Raw genomic sequence first — 22,864 nt, 5'->3', positions numbered from 1 at the left:
TAGTAAAATGTGACATAAAAATCACTACCTTTATTCACTGCATAAGCTTTTATAGTTTGGTTGTTAGTTAACTGTTTCCATGATGCAAAGTGATTATATCAAAGTGATTAGAGATTTAACTATATAACGGTGTTGTGCTTTTGTTTTTGTTCAAAATCAGTCATTAGGTCTTTAAGTGTTAAATGGAGCTTAAATAAGAGGCATTGCTTCCTGTCTCTTCTATGGTGTGGTCAGTCTCATAGAGAGTGGAACAAAGGGGTGCTATTGTGCAATAAGAATTGTCTAACAAGAGATTACTATCAAAGGCTGAGGCAGGTTCGGACAAAAAATGTTACATAAAACTGTTGCCTTTTTGAGTAAGGAAAATGAATACAACACATGAGATATCAATTGGAAAATAGGCAAGTTTTTAAGAACTTTATTCTTTGTTCTGCTATAGTGGTAAAAACACAAATTTATTCTGAAACCCTCATGTTTGCACCAGCTCTTTTGGAACAAGGACAGTGAAGATGGAAAGTCTGACTTATGGATTCATCCATAAATGTAATTATTCGATTACTTTAAAAATCTTAAAGTAATCTGGAACTCATTGTTACACAAAAATATGTATGAGTCCAAGTATTCACTTTGTGTGGAATGAGATTCATTTGAATCTCCATACCAATTATTAGTCCCTTGAATTAGAGATTGATCTAATAAGAAAATCAAGTCTAGGGCTGGGGATGTGGCTCAAGCGGTAGTGTGCTCGCCTGGCATGCGCGGGTCACTGGGTTCGATCCTCAGCACCACATAAAACTAAAATAAAGATGTTGTATCCACTGAAAATTTTAAAATAAATATTAAAAAAATTCTCTCTCTCTCTCTCTCTCAAAAAAAAAAAAATCAAATCAAGTCTATGGTTTTCCAGATTTTTTTTTTCTTCTGGCCTTATATACTCTATTAAGACAACAGAACTGGACTATTTTGATGGCGTCACTTTGCTGTCCAGTATAGAAACTTGGGCTAAAGTAGCAATAACTTAGGTATCTCTATCAGGCCTCTGCATTGTATCAAGAGATCAGTTTATTATTGGGTTGTGAATTCTTCCAGAGTAGGGGCTCAGCTTTTACTCAATCTTACAAAAAATTCTGACATTAAACTCAACAAATGTTGTCTGGATAAAATAAAATGATTAGTAAGGCCAGTTCTGTTGCCCAATACCTACACAGTCTTTTGGAGCTTGGTCAAGCTTTTTCATCCATCTGCTTCCACAAAAGCCTGCTTTCTTGTGGAGGCAGCTTTGTCCCTGGGCTTAGCTCTCCTACTCTGCTGCACTTCAATATTTATTTATTTATTTTATTTATTTATAGTACTGGCCATGGAACCCAGGGCCTCACACATGTTAGACAAGTGCATTTCCACTGAGCTTTGCCTTCAGCTTTTTTTTTTTTTTTCCCAAGACAAAAATCATGCTAAAAGCCCAGGCTGACCTTGAACTTGTGATTCTCCTGCATCAGCCTCTCAAGTGGCTGATATGACAGGTGTGCACCACTGTACCTGGCCACTGCACTTCAATTTAAATAAGCACTTGATGTGTGAGTGTTGTATCCATAGTAGCCATGAAACATCATCACTTTAGAGGTAAGGGATGAAGGCATAAGATGTACAGCATTAGTCAGGCTCAGAATGGAATAGTCTGTCTATACCATGATCCCAATTTTAAGACAGAAACAGAAATGAAAACCATATAGGAAGTACTATCAACAATTAAAGGATTGCTTGTGCTGGATGAAACAGTCTTTATTATTTTCAATCTCAGATTTAAATATCAGGAGATATTTAAAACATAAAAGAGTAATACTTTATTGATATTCAGTATTTATATTTAAGCTGTGACTTTATACATTTTGTCATCTGAAACCACCTTTATACATATTTGTTTAGAAAAGTTAAAACTTGCTGACTTGGTTAACCCTTTATTTTTTTGCTGAGACTTAAAAGTATGTTGCACGCATCCATCAAACCACTCTATGAAATGCAAATTAATCTCTGCATTTCAGCATTTCCTGAATCACCAAATACCACTGAAGATAGATAAAATATTTCTTCTGAGACTTTTCCTTATTTCAAATTTCTAATTGTGAGGATGGAAAGTAAGATAGTGGCTTACTGCAAAATCAATAATTTTGTAGTTATTGTATGTAGAACATAATTTACTGATTCCCCCCGTACTTCCTGGAGAATCAAGACATGCACATATACATATGTGTGTCTGTTACTATGTGTTACTGTGTTTCTTTGGCTAACCAGATAATATTTAACCTTTTAAAAATAGAGAAAATCAGGGGCTGGGTTGTGGCTCAGTGGTAGAGTGCTCGCCTAGCACGTGTGAGGCCCTGGGTTCGATCCTCAGTACCACATATAAAATAAATAAGTAAAATAAAGGTATTGTGTCAACTACAACTTAAAAATAGAGAAAATAAAACCAAAAAGTGGAACTCCCCACCAAATGTCCATTAAGTAATGAATGTATAAACAGAATGTGGGCAAGTCCATGTAATGGAATAATACTGAATCATAAAAAAGGAATGAAGCACTAGTACATACCTCAACATGGATGAATCTCAAAAATGTCACACTAAGTGGAAGAAACCAGACATAAAGGGGCACATATTGTATAATTCCATTTATATGAAATGTTCAGAATAAGCAAATTTATAGAGGCAGAAAGTAGATCAGTGTTGCCAGAGGGGGTGGGAAGTGACGACTGGTGGTTACAGGGTTTCTTTTGGGGATGATGAAATGTTCTGGAATTGGGGTGACAGTTGTACACCTTTGTAAACATATTGAAAGCTATTAAATTATTTGATTTAAAAAGCTGAGTTTTATAGTATGTGAATTGTATCCCAAATTAAAAAAATAAACATAGCCAATCACAAAAGCAACTGAGGCTCTAGGGATTTTTAGGTTATTTACTGAACTTTGACAAGTCTCAATTTCTAAAATGAGGATTAGATGTTCTCTTTTGTCCTTCTAACTTTAAATACTATAGATTCAATTTGGATTTTTTTAACTTGGGAATTTCTCATAGTGAGTGATTTGCCCACTGTCTGAAATATACAAGTGCAAGTAATGATGGCCGACATCTGTTCTTGGGCAAATACTGCTTAACATTAAGTATGTTGCTTAATCTAAGTTTTAGGTTTTTTTTTTTTTTAAGGAGTAAACATTTCTCTTCAGAAATAAGGAGGAAATCCAACTCCTTGATAAAACCAAAGATGCCAACAGGATAAAAAGCAGAAGCAGTACACACCAACGGAATTCAGTTGGCCAGCTCCCTGTACCATAAAATTGGCTTTATCTAAAACAAGAGTTTCCTCTCACTGTACAAGGGCAGTTTAAAAACTCATGGTTTCTACTCCATTATTCCTGAGTTTCACATTTATTTCTGTCATATTTTTGTAATCTTTCTGCTTTAGATTGTTCAAATTATTCAACTGCAGCTACTTCTGTCAAACACCAAATCCCATGAGGGGATCTGTACCTTTGTTCCCATAATCTAATAAAACATCTTTACCCCAAGTCGGAGACCAGGCTGATAGTTAACTGGATAGGACAAGGACAACTTCAGAGATGCCATACAAAAAAATTTCAGCTGCTTCAACCAAAGAATAAAAAAGGAAATGCAGCCATAATTGACATGTAGAAAGACGTCTAGTGTTCACTAGTAGACATCTAATTCAAATCACTGAATAAAATAGGAAATCCCCAAATCCAAATATAAACATCACAATAAATCATATGAGCAGGCAAAAATGTGACTTATGGGCCCTATGCAAAGAAAATCCTTGTGGTTTTAACCAACTCTTCCCTAGCCACTCCCCAATTGCCATTTCAGTTAGTTGACAACTCCATTCTTCATCAACCTGTTAGGAAATCCTGTTAGCTCTGCCTTTTATACACACACACACACCTCATCAATTTTACCACGACCAAGACACAATTTTCTTTGGTTTGAATTCTTGCAATGGTACTCTCCAATTTCTAATCTTGCCCCAAATACAATCTATTCTCAATGATGAGTTACAGTGATTCTTTTCAAATGAGATGTCTAATGATGTCAACTCTCTGGATTTAAAACCCTCTAGAGATTTCACTGAGAGTAAAAGCCAAAATGAGGTCTGATAGGATCTGGTTTCCCATTTCCTCTCTGGCTTCATGTTCCATTACTCATTCTGTTCCAGTCATATAGGACTGTTTACACTTTAAATTTGAGCCCCAGGGCCTTTGCACTTGCTATTCCCTAGTTATCTACAGGGCTCACTCCTCATGCCCTTAAGCCTATTAAAATGTTTTTTTGGTTCAAGTCTTCCCTGACTCACTCTCCCTGCTCATTACTTCATTTTTCTCAATAGCACTCATTACCTTCCAACCTTCTAATTTATAGTTTGCTTGCTTTATTCATAATCTGTCTGTTCCCATCCAAAGACAAACTCCATGAGGGCAGGGTGTTTGGGGAATTTTATTTACTATCACATCCCACCACCTAAAAGGGCAGATACTCACAAAATGTGTGCAGCGTGAGCACTGTGGAACTCACCAGTGTCGCCCAGGTCGGAGCTCTGAAGAAATGTACGGCAGCGCTCCTTGTGCTCCTCAAGGGAACTTCTCTGCTTGTAACTCCTTCCGCAAAACTCACATTTGTAGGGTTTCTCCACTGAAAGGAGAGCACAAGGGCAATCAGCGACCTTCAGGAGTCTCCCCGGCTCCCTAAAGATGGCAGCCTACAAGAGCTTCACCAGAAAATGAGAGTGCTAAGTGGAGCCAGTGTACTGGGGTGCTTTTGAATCTATATTAGTTTTACATTCAGCAAGCTGTAATAGGTTATGGGCTATGGTTGATTCTTATGTCAAAGTACTCTTCCAAATGATCCTCTCCTGTCTCAGAAAAAAGGATTTGGATTTAATAATCACCATTGAGCATAGTGTTTGGCTCCAGGTTAAATCTCATTCTTCTTGTTTGACAAAAATAGGGCTCTTTTATTCCTCAAGAAGGTTAGTGTGGTGTAAGAAGGAAATGGGAAGGGATCCCTTATTCGTGATGTCCATTTGGCTCTAAGTATAGACTGTGATAGCTTTTGGGAGTTAGCCATTCGGCTAGAAACTCTAGCACATCAACATGTTTGGATAAATTTATCTCACCCTTGTCAAGTGGCACAGCAAAGTCTGGGTTTACCAATACAAATTGAACTAATTAACTAAGGATAATTTTAATTAATAGAATTAAGATTTACTGTAACAATGACCTCATTTAAATTTTTAAGATGAAGCATAAGTTTCCTCAAAAGTTCATCTACCATATAATTTGGGTAAATTTATCCTTTCAACTCCCCCAAATACTTTATTGCTTGACATATATAAGTAATAAACTCTCTGTGCAAGCCTGGCTTTTCTGACTTGTTGATAAAATGTACTTGAAGAATTTTTCAGTTTTAGGGACTGAAATTTTAATTTTCTTTCCATTTGTGGTGTTGGGGCTTGAACTCAGGAATTCATGTATGCTAGGTAAGTGCTCTACCTCTGACTTACACCCCAGCCCTAAAATTTATATTTATATTTTTATTTTTTAAATATTTATTTTTTAGTTATAGGTGGACACAACATGTTTATTTTATTTTTATGTGGTGCTGAGGATCAGACCCAGTGCCTCACGCATGCTAGGTGAGTGCTCTACCTTTGAGCCACAACCCCAGCCTCCTAAATTTTTTATTTTTTAACTCTTCTTCCTCTGCTTAAAGCAGAGGCATTAGAATTTAAAGTGCTATAAGATTTTTATGAAATCCCAGACTAAAATAAAATGCAGGTTTGCTAAAGCTAAAAAGTTAAGCTCTAAAATCTGTCTTACAAATGCCTATTATTATTATTTCTTTTATGTAAAAGGCAACAGAAAAGAACTTTTCTAAATTTTGAATGAATCTCACCCTTAGTGCACTACTTTGAAAAATGAGCTGTAAAAGAAAGAAACCTTCCCTGCCACTTATGATCTCTCAGGAGGGGTTTTGTTGGGTTGACTTGTTTAATCCTAGTCTCTCAATTGTGACACGTTTTGAGGTCGGGGCTGGGTTTTAGTCGAAGCAGTAGATTCAGATTGACATAAAAACAAACCTTTTTTTTTTTTTCAATTAAAATTTTGTCAGATAACATCAAGAACATCAGGTCCCAAATTTGAAAATAAACCTAGTCTTATTTTTCTAAGAAGGAAATTCTAAAGGTTTGAAAAAATGTATTGTTTTGCCTGGTCAAAATAAGGAGTAAAAATATTTAAGAGAGCAGATGGCTTTTTATGAATTTTTATTGCTGCCCATCTCTTAGAAATTAGAAATAAGTAGGCTGAATGATGGGAAAGTTGGGTGTAGGAAACTTAGCCAAGAATGGCCAAAAAGGATCTCTCAACAATGATTGACACTTGGTTTACAGGTTTTATTTTTTTCTTTAAAAATTTTTTAAAATACTTTTAAAACTATACATTCCTTTGTCCAGTTTTCTGAAGGGAATGTGTGTGTTTGTGTGTGTGTGTGTGTGTGTGTGTGTGTGTGTGTGTGTGTTTATGTGTGAGGAAAATAATCTTTTAATAAAGTTTACCATAAGAAAATTCTGATGGTTCTAAATTTCTTATAGAAATTAAGGCATTTTTCCAGGGCAGGCTCTTCCTGTCTGACTGTTGTTCTCCAGGGGTGTAAGGATGTTGAGGAGATCATCTCTACTGAGGCAGACGGAGAGCAATTAATGCCTTAATGGAAGTGCAATTAGCCCTAGAGGTCTGCTGTTGTAACCCTTCAGAACTGGAATGACAGATTAAAGTCTCCACACTTAACTCTTTCTAGCTTCCACAGTTACTAGACATGGAATGTTCATTTCCCTCACTTACCAGAATGTGTCCTAAGATGCCCAGTGAGCGCATCTCTTCTTTGGCATGCGTAGTTGCAGAGGTGACACTTAAAAGGTTTTTCCCCTGTGTGCAGTTTAATGTGGCGGAGGAGGTTACCTTTCTGAGTAAAAGATGCCCCACACTGATTACACTGGAACGGGCGTTCACCTTTAAAGGGGACAAAAAAAAAAATTCTGCTCACCAGGCAAGTGGAAAAGCACATGCACATATTAGATGCCTATGGCAAAAGCTCATCTTCTAGACAGTTCTGTCCACACTGCGATCACTTGGGAGCTGCATTTCCAGACAAACAAGATTACTTATGAAATCTTCCCTCCGGAAGAAATGAAGCACCCATTTAGGATGGTATTGTCTTGTCTTGAATCAGAGCAAAGAGACAAGGGTAGCTTGCAGAGTTTTCTAGATGTAAACGTTTATATTACTTAGCATTCCTTTTAATATAATTTCCTTTGAAATAAGACAGAGGCAAGCCCCAATAAGGTGTTGAGAATCGAGAGGCTCTTTTTTGGAGTATTCATATCAGATGTCAGATCTATTGGCTCAATGGGACTGTCATTTGCAAGCTTTCCTATAGACTGCCTGTTTACTATCTGAAGATACAGTCTTTATAAAAACTTGTAATAAAAACCGTGTCCTGGGCTGGGGTTGTGGCTCAGTGGTAGAATGCTTGCCTAGCACGTGTGGGGCACTGGGTTCAATCCTCAGCACCACATAAAAAATAAATAAATAGGAGCTGGGGTTGTAGCTCAGTGGTTGAGCGCTTGTCTAGCATGCATGAAGCACTGGGTTCGATCCTTAGCACATAAAAAAGAAATAAAAATAAAGATATTGTGTCCATCTACAACTAAAAAAAATTTAAATAAATAAATAAAGTTTTAAAAAAAAGCTATGTCCTTTTATCTACCACATTAAACCCAAAACAGTAAGGAGATCTGCTTTTACCGAAGTATTATGCAAAAATATACAGATATCATCTAAGAAGCAAATCACACAATTCAACTCCTTACTTACTAATGGAAGAAAAAGCATTTGGTTGACCTAGAACACTGTGCTCTCTATAGGCTTCTTTTTTTCTTCTTTTTGTAGCATTTGCAATATGTTTGCCAAATGCACAATGAAGCAGGAGGGAGAGATACATCAAAATTACAGCAAAGATCACTGGAAGTAATCCAAAGCCCCAAATCCTACCACTTCATTCCTTGAGCGGCTGTGTTAGGACAGTTTTCAGAATTATGGAAAAAAGAGACTATTTACCCGTATGGCTCCTCTTGTGAACCATTAAGACATTGAAGCTAATGCAGGATAATCCACACACATCACAGTTCATCTTTCCACTGGTTGGCCTGCCACTATCATATGAGACAACATGTCTCTCCAGCTTAATATTTTCATACTCATTATATTCTCTTGCATAGCTATAAGGAATTTCTGGCTCTTCTGCATTTCCCAAGGGCTCTGGCTTTAAAACATTCTCATCTCTTTCACTGTATTCATCTTTCTCTTTCATCAAATCATCTGCAGGGGAGAAAATGCAAGACATGAACAATGACTGCATTTGAAGCTATGAAAGCAGTTCAGAAAGCAGAGACCCACAACTGACAATTAAATACCAAAAGGAGCTAACATAACATTGTACATCTACAAATGCCATTAAGATGATTACTCATTATTTCAATTCAAAACCACAATCTTTGGAAAACACAAATACTCACACACATAAAAATAGATGACAGTGTTTTAGCTATGCAGAAAATTAGAAATAATAAGTTTTTGCCATAACTGCTCTAAGGGACCATGAAATGAACATTTTGAGCAACCTGTCTCCAATACTAGGGGAGAAGAAAAGCTCTGAGATCTAGTACCTTTTTTGGTGGCTGTAGTTAAAAAGGAATGGTGATGTGCTCTTAGGTTTCAAGGAGAAAATATCATTTTAATCCTTCAGACAAATCCAATTTATGAGATGTGAGCCACTATGAGAACTAAATAGTTAGCACCGTTTTTTTTCCTAATTTTGAGCCACACATCCCTTTCCATGCATATGAACTGCTAAAACACATTTTATCTCCTTATCTCTCTTGGGACTGATAAAGACACAAAACTAAGAGTAAAGGAAGCTGTCAGTGCTAGTGAAATAGTGTTGAGAAAGATAAAAGGAGAAGTAATTCTTAAGTACAACCTAAGGATCCACTTCTATTGACATAAGTATACGAGATCATTCTAAGCAAAGGAAGGGACACCCAGACCCAAGGCAAAAAGGAATAGGCTTAAGAACTAGAGAGGAGAAGAGGGTCTGGCTCCAGTGAGCTGGCTGACCAAGTACCATCTTAAAAAGGGCTGTCACACTCTTAAAATGAAGAACGTAGGAAACAGAGAAGGGAAATTTATGTGCCAGCACCAACAAAACCTAAATATTTGCCTGACAAGATTACAAGTGTTTTTAAGGGATTATTCATGTATATGTATGCTATAGAAATACTTTCTGCTTTAAACATTGTTTTTTGGAAATTGGAAGTTGTACTTCCCTGTGAGGAATCACATGTCAATGGAATTTAAGGCTAACAGGGAAATTAGAGATCAACTAATCTGACCCTCTTGTTTCTCAGATGAGGACACCTGGGAGCAGAGGTTTCCAGCGATCTGTCTGAGCTCACACAGCCAGGTAGTAGCAGATATGTGACTAAAACATGAAACTTAATCCAGACCTATCAATTACTTGGATATGACCTCACACACTAGATATAAAAGGTCTAAGTGGCATCCTACCAACTATGCCATGCCCCCCCTTCACTGGAGTAGATGTTAAACCCAAACACTCTGAAAAAAAAAAAAAAAGATATTTTTAAAAAGCACACTCCTTCCAAAACACATCAGTAAGTGTTGCTCCTGTTGCCACACAGGAGGAAGTACAGCTGCAGCTGGGCCTGGCTTGCTACCTTCTACCCAAGTTTCAATTTTCACTTCTATCAAGGTTACCTTTCATCTATATTAACTGTGTTTGCTTAATAGAGCAAGACAGGGCTTAACCACTACCAGCAGAGCCCTGGCTGCAGCCCTGTTTCACTGCTTACCACAGTCCACGGTTCACAGCTCTCGCTCTTTGGCAGAGGCAGGGCTGCAGGATAAGCTTGCCATGTTCCACATTTGCCTGTCCTATGATCTGGATTGCATATGAACTGACACCTATGTCCTGCTTGGAAAGGGGTTCATTTTCTTCTTCCTCTGGATGGGTCTTGCCTGCTTTCAGATGGAGTGTTTCCTTAAGTGGTTTTGTTTAAAAAAAATTTTTTTTGAAGAGAAGGATGCACCTGAGACTTGTACCCTCCTTTCTTCCTCCATCACTCCAGCTGTGGGTGATATCCCACCAAAGCTTGAGTGCTCTTCAGTTTGCATGTAGGCGTTTAAAAGAACCTCAACGGAAAACTTTAGCTACTGAAAACCATAAACAGCAGAGTGAAAGGGCCAGCAGAGAAGGATTCTTTTCATCTTGGTTAGAAAATGTAAATATGACTACACTCAGGCCACCCCATGGTCAGTGAACATTAAAAAATAGCAAGATCAAGGGGTGGTCTTTCTAAAAACAGAACAGAAGAGAGCTGTTCCTTTTCTCAGGGTTTTGGTCAGCCTGGCCTGGAACTCAATACTAGTTCAACTTGGTTCAAGGTCAGACCTTAGATTTATGTCCTTTATGATTTAGCTGTGGAGCAAGAAAGACAGTATTTGAGACTAGGACCTGTCATAGGGAAAGCATAAGAGTCACACGGACAAGGCATTAATTAGGGAAGTCCTTTGGAGTACTGGACCAAAAAAGTTCCTGGTATAGTTGCTCCTTGACCAGTTTTAGATAAATGACCTGCAGGACCTCTCTATAGGTGAAGGTAAACAACTGCATGTTAGAACAAATTAGAATCTAAGGTATGAATAGGATTTCTGAGAGATTACTGGGCTTAGCATTCAGACTCCAAATATATCCACTGAAACATCCAGGAAAGACACTAGACTGCTCTAATGAAGAGATTCACTCCATTCCTTGGGAGGAAGACTTGTTGGAGCAAAGGAAAGGAGGAAACTCTACTTAGTTTTCCTAGAAAATGCTGATGAACATGTCTAAAGTCAAATTTGTTATCTTTGACTCCAAACTTCCTTCTGACTTGTGACTGACTGATTTTTACAAATGGCATCTCCCCTCTTTCATCCTTCAAACTATGGAATCCTTTCCTTTTCTCTCTTTACATCAAGTTTGTCATAAGATCTGTCAACTCCATATCCTCAGGCTCCCTAGGTGCCACCTCCTCTTTTCATTCTGTTTGCAATATAGTTTTTAGTCTTCCATCACATCATGCCCAAACACACCCTCTCTCAACATTCTTTTCTTTCTTTAAAAAATATTTTTTAAAGTTGTAGGTGGACACAATACCTTTATTTTATTTATTTTTTATGTGGTGATGAGGATCAAATCCAGTGCCTCACACACGCTAGGCAAGCGCTCTACCACTGAGCCACAACCCCAACCCTCAACATTCCTTTCTAGTCAGATTTACTACGAGGTTATTTATGCTTACTGCCTCTATGGCCTCAAAACTGACAAAATCCCCTGGAATCTGGCTTCTGCCACCATAATTCGTTGAATCTGCTTCCCTGAAGATTACTGATAATCTCCTGATTTCTAAATCCAGTGCTTTTTTTCTATGCTATTCCTCCTGACTTCTTGGTAGTCCTTGACACCACTGGCCACCATTCCTTGTTCTTCTATATTTCAATTTCTTCAATGAAATCGTACCTCCCCTTGCTTCCTGATTGCTTCTTTCTACCTCTTTTTCCTCCCTCTGCCTCCTACCTACTTCCCTAATCCTCTGTTTTCTTCCCTCTATACACCTCTCCTATGGTAATTTCATCCATTCATAAAGCTCCAACTAGCATCTTTTTCTTTAATTTTTTTTAGTTGTAGATGCACACAAAACCTTTACTTTATTAATTTTTATGTGGTGCTGATGATTGAACCCAGTTCCTCACATGTGCCAGCCTAGTGCTCTACCACTGAGCCATAATTCTAACCCTCCAATGAACATCTTAAATAATTAGTTCCCAAATATATATCTATGGGTGTAAACTCTCCCTGTTTTCAGTCTTCTATTTCCACATTCTTCCAAAGTTATCTTCTCAGTTTTTCAGACTACAATTCTTAGAGTCATCCTTCTTTTTTCTTGTTTGCACCCCACTTTCAATCACTCATTGGTTCTCTTTGTACCCAATCTTCAATCTGTGCCCCATTCACTATTCCCTGTGCCCATTGTCATAATTCTCAGACCCTCTTGCCTTTCCCACAACCCATGGTCTCCACATTGTTCTCCTTTCTCCCTTCCAGCTCACCTTGTATATTACCACAAGGTTGCCCTTCCTAAACTATAGCTCTGGTCATATTCCCACCCTGTCAAAATTTAACAAATTTTAACCAAACTAAACAACTTCTAAGTATTCTTCATTTTGCTTATATCATTTTTCACTGCCTAAAGGTCTTTCCCTAACATTGCCACAGGTCCGAGTCCCATACATCTTCTAAGGCCAAACTCTCTCCCTTCTAAGTATGTCTTCTCCAATCTTCCCACCTGGAAAACAACAGGTTTCTTCTTCTTCTTTTAAGTTTACTTATAAAACTACTTCATCTCCCCTATGGACATGTAAGCTTGCTGAGGGCAGAAGCTATGTAAGCCATGTACAGGTACCTCAGTATTCCCTATGACTTTGCTTAACCTGTACCTATTGAAAGCAGTGGTTGCTTGATATGGTGGTACGGTAGTCCCAGTTACTTGGGAGGCTGAGTCTGGAGGATCACTCGAGCTAGGAGTTTGAGGTCAGCCTGGGTAACATAGTGAGACACCCAACTCAAAACCAACACGTAAATAAACAAAAGATCAGAGGTTATATGGTTTTAAAACAGAAATTTTAGGGCTTCTACCATAGATCTATAAATCTGAGTGAGGGAACTGGAATATGCATTTCAAAACATGTTTTCTAGGTAAACCTGTATACAAAGGAGTTTGACCCAGTGCCCTGATAAAGTAGACATCCAATAAATTCTTGGTACCTAAATATACTATTACATTAGCCTCCTAGCTGGCCTACAGTATATGTGACCGCTGTTATGCTGTATCCTGTTTGCCAGATTAATTGTCCTGTGGCAATGAAACCCTTCTTAGGGACTTTCAATGATTTCATCTTTTTTTTTTTTTTTTAAAGAGAGAGAGAGAGAGAGAGAGAGAGAGAGAGAAAATTTTAATATTTATTTATTTATTTTAGTTTTCGGCAGACACAACAACTCTGTATATGGTGCTGAGGATCGAACCCGGGCTGCACGCATGCCAGGCGACCACGCTACCCCTTGAGCCACATCCCCAGCCCGATTTCATCTTGTTTACAGAATAAAGTCCAAACTCCTTAGCAAGGCTAGTCCAGAACCTGCCTCACACCTACCTGATCATCTCATTACACTTGAACTTTGCTACTCAGAGTAAAGTTCTTGGATCCAGCATCCCTTGGGAGATTGTTAGAAATGCAGATGCTCAGACCTCAGTCCAGACCTACTAGATCAGAATTTGTAGTTTAACAAGATACTCAAGGGTTCTTCTGCACAGTTTGAGAAGGACAACAGCAATCTGACTAATCATGGTCCCAAGCTTGTTCTCCAGCCTTTCCCACACCTCAGACGTCCTTCCACCACACCAAAGATCTATTCACATCCCAGAAGGAGATTAAATGCCACTTCTTCCATGCAATCTTCCTTGATATCCTTGACCAGAAGAAAATTCTTCTTTTTCTTTGTTTCATATACCTGTTTCATTCAGCTTTAAATTTAGCATGATGCAATTAACATCTACACATCTATCTTTGTATAGTAGGCATGTTCATAACATGTTACATGTAAACCCAATAACACTGTTCCAATGACTTATATTATATGCTCAGAGATGTTTATCATCATTTTTCACTGATTTTCAGTTGTCAGGGACTAGCAGCTTCTGAAGTATTTAATAAATACAGAAAATCATAAAGATCTGGCAACAAATACCCAAATATACTTGAGAAACAGCCTCACTGTATACTTAAGTCATAAAGTGAATGGACCTTTTGTCATGTGAATAATCCCCCATTTTGTTTTTGCAAATTCTAATCTTCTTATTATATGTATCAGGTTTCTTAGACATACAATTAAATTAATGATTTTAAAAGAACATCTAGAATCTTCAAAGATACCAGCAAAATTTTATTTATTTATTTTTTTTTTGGAGGGGGGAGTAAAATTTTATTTCTTAAGTCAGGTGGTGGTTTCAAGGATGCCTGTTTTGTTATTATTATATAAACTGTACATGTAATTATATGTGTCTTTTTATATGAATGATCTATTTCATAATAAAAATGTTAAAGGCTTTCTAAGTAAATTTTTTATAATTGAACTTGTGGGGAAAAGAACATAGCAAACCGCAAATTGCTGATAAAGGTAATTGCTACACATTCCCAGAGGAGGGAAAAGATGTCTAAATTGAATCTAACCCATAGGAAATTAGATTAAACTAAACTTCTTTCTAAAGGAGCTGCTCTGGGGTACAATTGTTCCCATCTTTGTCTATGTTCAGAAGGCCTCTTAGGAAGATGACACACTAACACACACACCCCCCAGAGAGAATTTTGTAGGCTGAAGAGAACAAAGGTCTGGCTCATGGGGGCTGATGCACATGGTTTCATTTCCTGGGGTGATGGTTATCACATGAAAGGCTTGCACTCCAGAGTAGACATTTTTGGTTTCACCTGAGACACTGCAAAAACAATGGGTCCTGGAAAGGATCCAACATCTAAATCCTTCAGGGGCAATAGCAGTCTCAGCCAACTGTGCCTCAGTTTGTTTTTACAGGCACATAAAATGCTCCGTTGGAGAGAAGAACCTATCAAAGTCACAAACAGAACAGGCAACTTGGGTGCCTTGGAGAGCACGTTATTAGGAACTTCCTCATGTTAAAAAGTAGGTTCCAAATTTCCTTCCTAAACTATAGGACCTCAGAATCCAACTCTGAGAAGAACTGAGTTCGAAGTAATAGTCTCAAGTTTGCCAGTGATACTGTGAGAAGGGACAGAACAAGTCAGAGGCTGTTAGGGAAGACACAAACGGGTGATGTTGTTTAAGTGTTTTACAAGGATCGGGGGTCATAACCATGAAATCCTCAGCACATGCAAAAGTCAACTGGATAACAAAGAAGCTTAATCATCTTAATGTGGCATTTTAATGATGCCACTGATTTGCTATGCCAATTCAGAGATAATGAGGCCCTAATGCTACAGATGTTCAGCCAGGCTAAAAGAAAGGGGGGTGGGCTTTTTGAGCATGCCATTTTCTAACTATCCAATTAAACAAATTGTGAAAGCATCTAAATAGTTTACCAGGTTTTGACAGCTGTTAATAGGATTTAGAAGCTTGAAGCATTAAAGAGCAAAATGGGAGATATATGTATTGTAGGTATTTAGCCTACGGAGTTTGTTGCCATCATCCAATCCAACACAAACAGATGAACTACAACAGATTCTCTTATAAAATTAATACCCGTACTTCTTTCTCACAATGGCCTCTTTGTATTAGGAACGAAAACACTGAAATCGTGGGTCATTTTCATTTTCTAATTCACACTTTTATGGATAAGTAATGAGAGACAAAAACCTGCAATATTTTTTTTTAAAGTTGTAGTTGGACACAATACCTTTATTTTATTTATTTATTTTTATGTGGTGCTGAGGACTGAACCCAGTGCCTGGCAAGAGCTAGGCAAGCGCTCTACCGCTGAGCCACAACCCCAGCCCTAAAAACCTACAATATTTTGAGAACTAAAAAATAAAGTTTCAGAATTTCTTTACTAGTAAAATTATAAAGTTTCAATGGAAATTTTGATTATTGATTTACAGGATTCATTATGGTTTCTTCTTTCTCTTTTAAAGCTTAAAATGATGGACAGTTATTAACTCTAAAAATGCCTCTTTTTTTTAAAAAAAAATTCTTAGTTGTTGATTGACCTTTATTTATTTACTTATATGTGGTGCTGAGGATAGAACCCAGGGCCTCACATGTGCTAGGCGAGCACTCTACGGCTGAGCCACAACCCCAGCCCCTAAAAATGCCTCTTTTTAAATTAGGAGAAGGGCTGGGGATATAGCTCAGTTGATAGAGTGCTTGCCCAACAAGCACAAGGTCCTGGGTTCAATCCCCATATACCACACACACACACACACAAAAAAAAAAAAAAAAAAAAGGAAAAAGTGATTCAGACTAACAAGAGATAAAATACTAATATCCCAATAGCAAAGAAATGATAGATATTGAGTAATATGTGGTTGGTTTAAGTTCTCATTAAAACATATTCTCATCAAACTTTTAAATTTACCCATATAGAATCTACACTGGTAATCAGTAAATCATGTGACTTCAAATGTAATCGCATTATCATGAAAACATAAAAAAAGTTTCAGTTGCAAAGGACTTCCCTCAATTTTACTGACATAAATTTTTGTACTATTATCTGATTATCAAATAGGTCATTCATTGGCATAATAATACAAACAATTTTGTTCAATAAGCAATTCATTGCTTCCCCGTTAGAACAAGAGGAGATTCACCACTTTTAACAACAGGAGTACAACACTCAGCAGTAGGTGAGGTTCCTGTTGGTCAGTTGAGCTAAACTCCTAAATGTCATGGAACCAGGTGCAGTTCTTTATCTAAAACTGTTGGAAGAAGTGGAGAACATGATGTATGAAAGTTCTTTCCAAACCATAAAGCAGTCTACAAATATAAAGTTCATGCTGTCAGTTATAGAGATTACCTTTTTCTATTATTTTACAATGAATTATATGACTTTGTGTTTGTATTTCTGGGGGAAAAAAACCCTGCTATTCATCAAAAATAGTTGATAAAATTCCCTAAAGAGGTTGAGGTTATGTTAAAGAGTAAAGATAAACTAAAGTATGTACCTGGTAGAAATCTCATTCATAAATACATAAGGAAAAAACTTCCTTTTCATTTAAACATGAACTATTGACTATCTTTCTTAAAATTAATATAAAATTAAAAGCATTTATAATATAATTCTTTGAAAAATTGTCATCCATATATAATTAAATTGGCTAAAAATGTTCTGACTGTCACCATATCAAACTCAGGACCACAGGTAAAGGAAAGGAATGAAATGTCTTCCATATACAGAGCCAAAGAAGGTCTTGGTGTATCTAGTGTGTGTTATGTTATGTGATAATTAACATATATATTCCACATAAAAACTAGAAGTATTTTCAAGCCAGAGATGGGCTTTTAATGATATTTGTGTCCCCAGAACTTATCAGAAGGATAAATTACTTTAAAAATTGAATGAACTAATGAACGAACTTCTGGGGCAGCCTAAACCAATTTACTGATGATAACCAGGCCAAGGAAGGAAGAAGTAGTAAACGAATGAGGACAATATGGCCCTATTGGTCTACAACAATCTGAAGCTGATATGCAGCATGTAGATTTTCTCTTTTAGAATACACGAGAAGAGACCACAGTCCCACGTGATGGTCAGTTTTGCAGCTGATATCCTTGCTCTCTGTAGTCTGGCTCCTGCCACTCCTACTCCATCCCTTTGCAACAATAACGCTCTGCTTCTTGATCCTCTTCCCTTAGCTCCATTCTTCACTGGTTCTCTTCCTTCCTCGCTTATTTATTTTCTCTGTTTACTCCTCTGTCTCCTAGATGTGAATGATCTCCAGGGGTCTATTTCTTGAAACTTTCACCTCTTCACTTTACCATCTCTCTCCTGATCCAACTTTTTATGGTGGATGATTCCCAAGTCCATTTCTAAAAGATCCTTCCTTCTAAGCCCCAGGCATATACATCCAATCACTTCCTGGATTTCCTACACTTGGTTCATACTCCAACAAGCTGCAAACTAGCTCATTATTTTTCTTCTTCTTCCTTTCCAAAACTATTCCCCCTGTAACATGCCCATTTTCCATCCACATAGTGCTATTCAATGTCAGTGTTTGTATTTTGTTCTACTTGTATCCTCAACATTTAATACTGTGCTTGGTACAGAGCTCAGGGACTGCTTCCCAAGTAGAAGGAAGGAAGGAAAAAAAATTGAAAAGGAAGGAAGGAAGCAATGAACAATGACTTTGTTCTTTGCCTCAAGTACAAAATTAGGGTTGATTGTGTTTTTAAAAATCACACAGACTGCAATTTTGCCTAAAGCTAGCACATTAGCTCAGAGTAGAGGGAAACAATAAATTGTATTTCTAACTAAAGGTATTCCAATCAGACCCAAATTATATAAAGAGTTCTTAAAGGAGAAGGAAATGAATATAAAGATTAAAAATTAGATGATTCTATTTTTTCTAACATGAAATTAGTTAAATTTTTAAAAATACCAAAAATAATATAAAAATTACCATCTGTAATGTATTATTTGGACTTTTGGCTCTCTCTGCTTCCTTCCCTCCACTGGTTTTCAAATAATGGGATTAGAGCACTGAGAAATATTGGAGAGACTCAATACTGTCTTCTCCTAGGTGAATGTATAACATTAAAAGCTCACAAGGGAATAAGCTATCTTGTCACTGGAACATGTTCATCCCTGGGGGTGAAGCACAGCAACTGCTTAACAGCTGCCCAGTCATACACTTTAAGGCTGCAAGCAAAACTGCATCCTAGCTCAACCAAAAACTGTGGAGGAAATATTGTCTAGCAGAATAAAACTAGAATGGAATCCAGCCAAGAAACTGAAGAACATGTCCCTTCTATTTCAAATGGTAATTCCAAATGATCACAAATAGGTTTCTATTAATCAGATTCAAATAATGGAGTAGGTATTGATAATTACAGGGAAGGGACAATATGGAATTTAGCTTTTTTTTTTTTCCTACTAAAATCTGAATCTTTGCAGTAACTACTTAGGTGACTTGAACAAGTCACTTGACTTCTATGAATTTCCTCATTGAGGCAAAGATGATATCTATACCTCACAGGGTTGTCACAATAATGAAATTAAGCAAAATAATGTATGTAAAGGTACTAGCATAGTAGCTGACACATAATGTTTATGACCTTGAATTAGGCAAGGTCTAAGATTTCTTAGATATGACACCAAAAGCATGATTCATCTTACAACTCAATAATAAGACAAATAACCCAATTAAAACACAGAAAAGATTTGGACTGACATTTCACCAAAGAAATTATACATATGGACAATAGGCCAATGAGAAGACACTTGATGTCATCAGTCATTAGAGAAATGCAAATTAAAACCACAATGAGATATTCCTTCACACCCACTAGAATGGTTATTACCAAAAAGACACACAATGATGAGTGCTGGCAAGGATATGGAGAAAATGGTGTACTCTCTTTTGTTGCTGGGGGGATATAAAATGCAGCCATTTTATTTTTTAAATGGTGCAGCCATTTGGAAAACAGTTTGGCAAGTGGTAGGCAGCCTTCTAAATGGCATCCAGTGATCTCTGCTTCCTAGTTCATACATGGTGTGATGTTCCCTTGAGTGTGGGCTGGACCTAGGTGATTTGCTTCTGATGGCAAAAAGCGATGGGAGGCGTCACTTCTGTGATTAGGCTATAAAAGACTGTGAGTTGGATCTTGTTCATCATCTCTCCTTGTGTGCTTCTCTGAGAAGTAAGCTAGACAGATTATATGGAATGGGAGGCAACATGTGGCCAACCTCAAAGTCTCACAACCCTCAAGACTGAATCCTGACTGACCATGAGTGAGTTTGGAGCTGACCCTTCCCTAGTCAAGCCCTTGTATGAGACCACAGTAAAGGTCAGTGCCATAACTGCAGGCTTGGGAGGGACTGTGAAGCAGAGGACCCAGAGACAATGTGCCTGTATTCCTGAGATCATACATTTATATTGTTTTAAGTTGCTAAGGATTGCAGTAATTTCTTACACGCCAATTGATAACTAATATAGGCAGTTTCTTACAAAATTAAAAAAAAATTTACCATACAACCCTGCAATTCTACTTTGAGGTATCTACTCAAAAAAAAATGAAAACATACATTCACACACAGACTTGTATGTAAATGTTCATAACAGCATTATTCATAAAAGCTGAAAAATGTAAACAATCTGAATGTCCATCAACCAGCTACCTTATAAATAAAATTTACTATATTAATACAATGGAATACTACTCAGAAATAAACTACTCAGAAACAAACTCCTGATACACACAGAAACATGGATGAACTTCAAAGAAGTTGAAGAAGCAACTTCTAAGCAAAAGAAGCCAGAAGTAAAAGGTTATGTATGGTATCATACCATTTATATAAAATGTCCAGAAATGAGTATCTATAGAGACAAAAATCACATTAGTAATTGACCACAAACAGGTACAAGAGGTTTTTAGGGTTATGGAAATATTCTAAAACATGGGGGTATTACAGTTGCACAACTCTGTTAAGTTTACCAAAAAAAGTCAATGAACTGAACACTTGAGCAAGGTATGAAAATTATAACAAGATGAATGTTGTTTTTTTAAAAAGAATAAATATATACAGATTAAAAAAAATAAAAATAAACCAACAGCTAGCTATCCTCTATTGACACTACCTCAAAGGGAAGATTTGTAACTACACATTTATCAGCTACTACAAAGAAGATCATGACAAATGTTTTTTTTTGTTTGTTTGTTTTGTTTTGTTTTTTAAGCTATGACCAACCCCACAAATCTTAAAAGACTATCTTTTAGGAATTTAGGAACTAGTATATAGCTCAGTTGTGGAGCCCTTACTTAGTACAAGGGAGGCATTGGGTTTGATCTCCAGCAAAACACACACACACACAAAAACACACACACACACACACACACACACACACACACTCACACCGAAAGATTAACTCCTCTGTTTTCATGCAGATGATTTCATGTTCTCTTAAATGAAATTAACAAAAATAAATGGTTAGGGGGCTGGTTTGCAGATCAGTGGTAGAGTACCTGCCTGGCATGTGTGAGGCACTGGGTTTGATCCTCAGCACTGCATAAAAATAAATAAAGATATTATGTCCATCTACAACTAAAAAAATATTTTAAAAAGAATAAATGATTAAAAAAAACACAAGATGCATCTCCTACTTGGCAGTAGGAAAGGAGGCTAAAACAATCAATTATAAAATAGTTGGACTGACAGGATACTATTGTACTTAGTAATTTTATTATCAATTTCAGATACATACCTAACCACTGATTTTTGCTTCTTCTAAATTGTGCTATAATCCACAAGTATACAGATTTTCAAACTGTGGGTTACTTCTTTGTCATATTTTATGTTCATTGACTATACTGTCTCAATTTCTATTCTATTAATAACTTAGTGAACTTTGCTAGGCTATAATTATCAATTAGTTAATGAGTGCATCTCTGACCTGCAAGTCAGCAGTGGTATAAATGCACATGGAGGAGTGCTCTGAGGGTTCATTCAAGGATGTGAGGACTTAAATTTCTCATAAATCAAAAGAAAAAAAATTAAAGAATTATCTTTCCTATATGGTCTCAGAGAAAGAACTAGCACAACCTGAAAGACTAGAAAATCAAGCTGATGGTGAGTAAGGGAGAGGTCATATAAAAATGCCAGACATGGCTTTGGACTCCAAGCACTAAAGGAGGTAATAAAAGACCATTAAGTTGTTTCCAAATTTGGGTGGGTAGGAAGTATGGTTACAAGCATGGACTGACTTAAGTTCATCAAAAGCCTTTCATATTTTCTCTAGGGCTGCTCTGAATTTACTCAAGGGGTAACAAAGGATAACAAAGGCATATCTGGGATTTCTGCTTCTGTAGACGCAGGTGCAGAAAAGCCTGGTTCTAACAAATCTTGTCAATGTCTTTAATGCCACCAGACTGATGAATATAGTGAAATATCTGTCACGATCCCATTTTTACTTTTTCAGTTGACATAATTAACAAATCTATTAAGGGTAAGGTCACAAATTATTTTTAATTATTAAACCATGGGTCTCCATATGTTATTGTTTAGACAGCATCACCCACTGCAGAATACAGTCTTCAAGACTGTCATTCCTGCAATCTCAAATCTAGATCCAACTGCAGTCAGTTAAAGCAGATTTCAACCAGGCAGCTAAATGAGAAAACATCTGGACCTACCAGTCAAACTGAGAAAGGTCACATGTTAAATCCAGATAATCTTGTTTATTGCTGTTTGAAGGTTATACACCAAGGGCTGGATTACCAAGGTCCTCCTTTAGGCCTGGCTTTGACATCTTCATTCATCTGCTGTGTGTGTGACACTTTAAAATCCAAAGCCTTAAAACTACTGTATTGTTAGTCACTTCCAAATGTAATTTTCCTATCTCTGAGCCCAAATACTCTGTCAACCAATTGTTGGACTTCTGATTAAATGTGGGAAGAAACCACATAATAGAACTGTCAAGGGTGAACATCTAGCATTTTAAAAACTGTTTTCAGAGACTGGGGATGCAGCTCAGTGGTACAGCACTTGCCTAGCAAGCCTGAGGCCCTGAGTTCAATACCCAGCACTGAAATTAAAAACAAAAAAACAGCAGGACACAGTGGTGCACAACACCTCAAGAGGCTGAGGCCAGAAAATCATGAGTTCAAAGCCAGCCTCAGCAGATTAGTAAGGCACTTAGCAACTCAGCAAGACCCTTTTTCTAAATAAAATATTTAAAAAGGTTGGGGAGGGCTGGGGTTGTAGCTCAGTGGTACAGCACTTGCCTCTCATGCATGAGGCCCTGGGTTGGATCCTTAGCACCATGTAAAAATAAATAAATAAAAATAAAGATAATGTGTCCATCTACAACTAAAAAAATTATTTAAAAGGGGAGGGCTGGGGATGTGGCTCAGTGGTTGAACACCCTAAGTTCAATTCCT

At 37.2% G+C, this 22,864-nt stretch overlaps 1 protein-coding gene across 1 annotated transcript in view; it reads right to left on the bottom strand.

Moving 5' to 3' along the window:
• Ikzf3 (IKAROS family zinc finger 3) overlaps nt 1-22,864 on the bottom strand; it is an 85,139-nt gene that overhangs the window by 16,282 nt on the left and 45,993 nt on the right. Inside the window, exons 4-6 of the mRNA XM_076869277.2 lie at nt 8,182-8,442; nt 6,907-7,074; nt 4,580-4,696 (exon numbers count right to left, since the gene is read on the bottom strand). Coding sequence (XP_076725392.1) covers nt 4,580-4,696; nt 6,907-7,074; nt 8,182-8,442 — 546 coding nt within the window. The remainder of the gene's footprint in view (nt 1-4,579; nt 4,697-6,906; nt 7,075-8,181; nt 8,443-22,864) is intronic.

Source organism: Callospermophilus lateralis, chromosome 11, assembly GCF_048772815.1.
Source record: "Callospermophilus lateralis isolate mCalLat2 chromosome 11, mCalLat2.hap1, whole genome shotgun sequence".
Taxonomy (NCBI): Eukaryota; Metazoa; Chordata; class Mammalia; order Rodentia; family Sciuridae; genus Callospermophilus; species Callospermophilus lateralis.
Note: the sequence above shows the minus strand (reverse complement) of the source record. Positions and strands in the feature narration are given on the sequence as shown.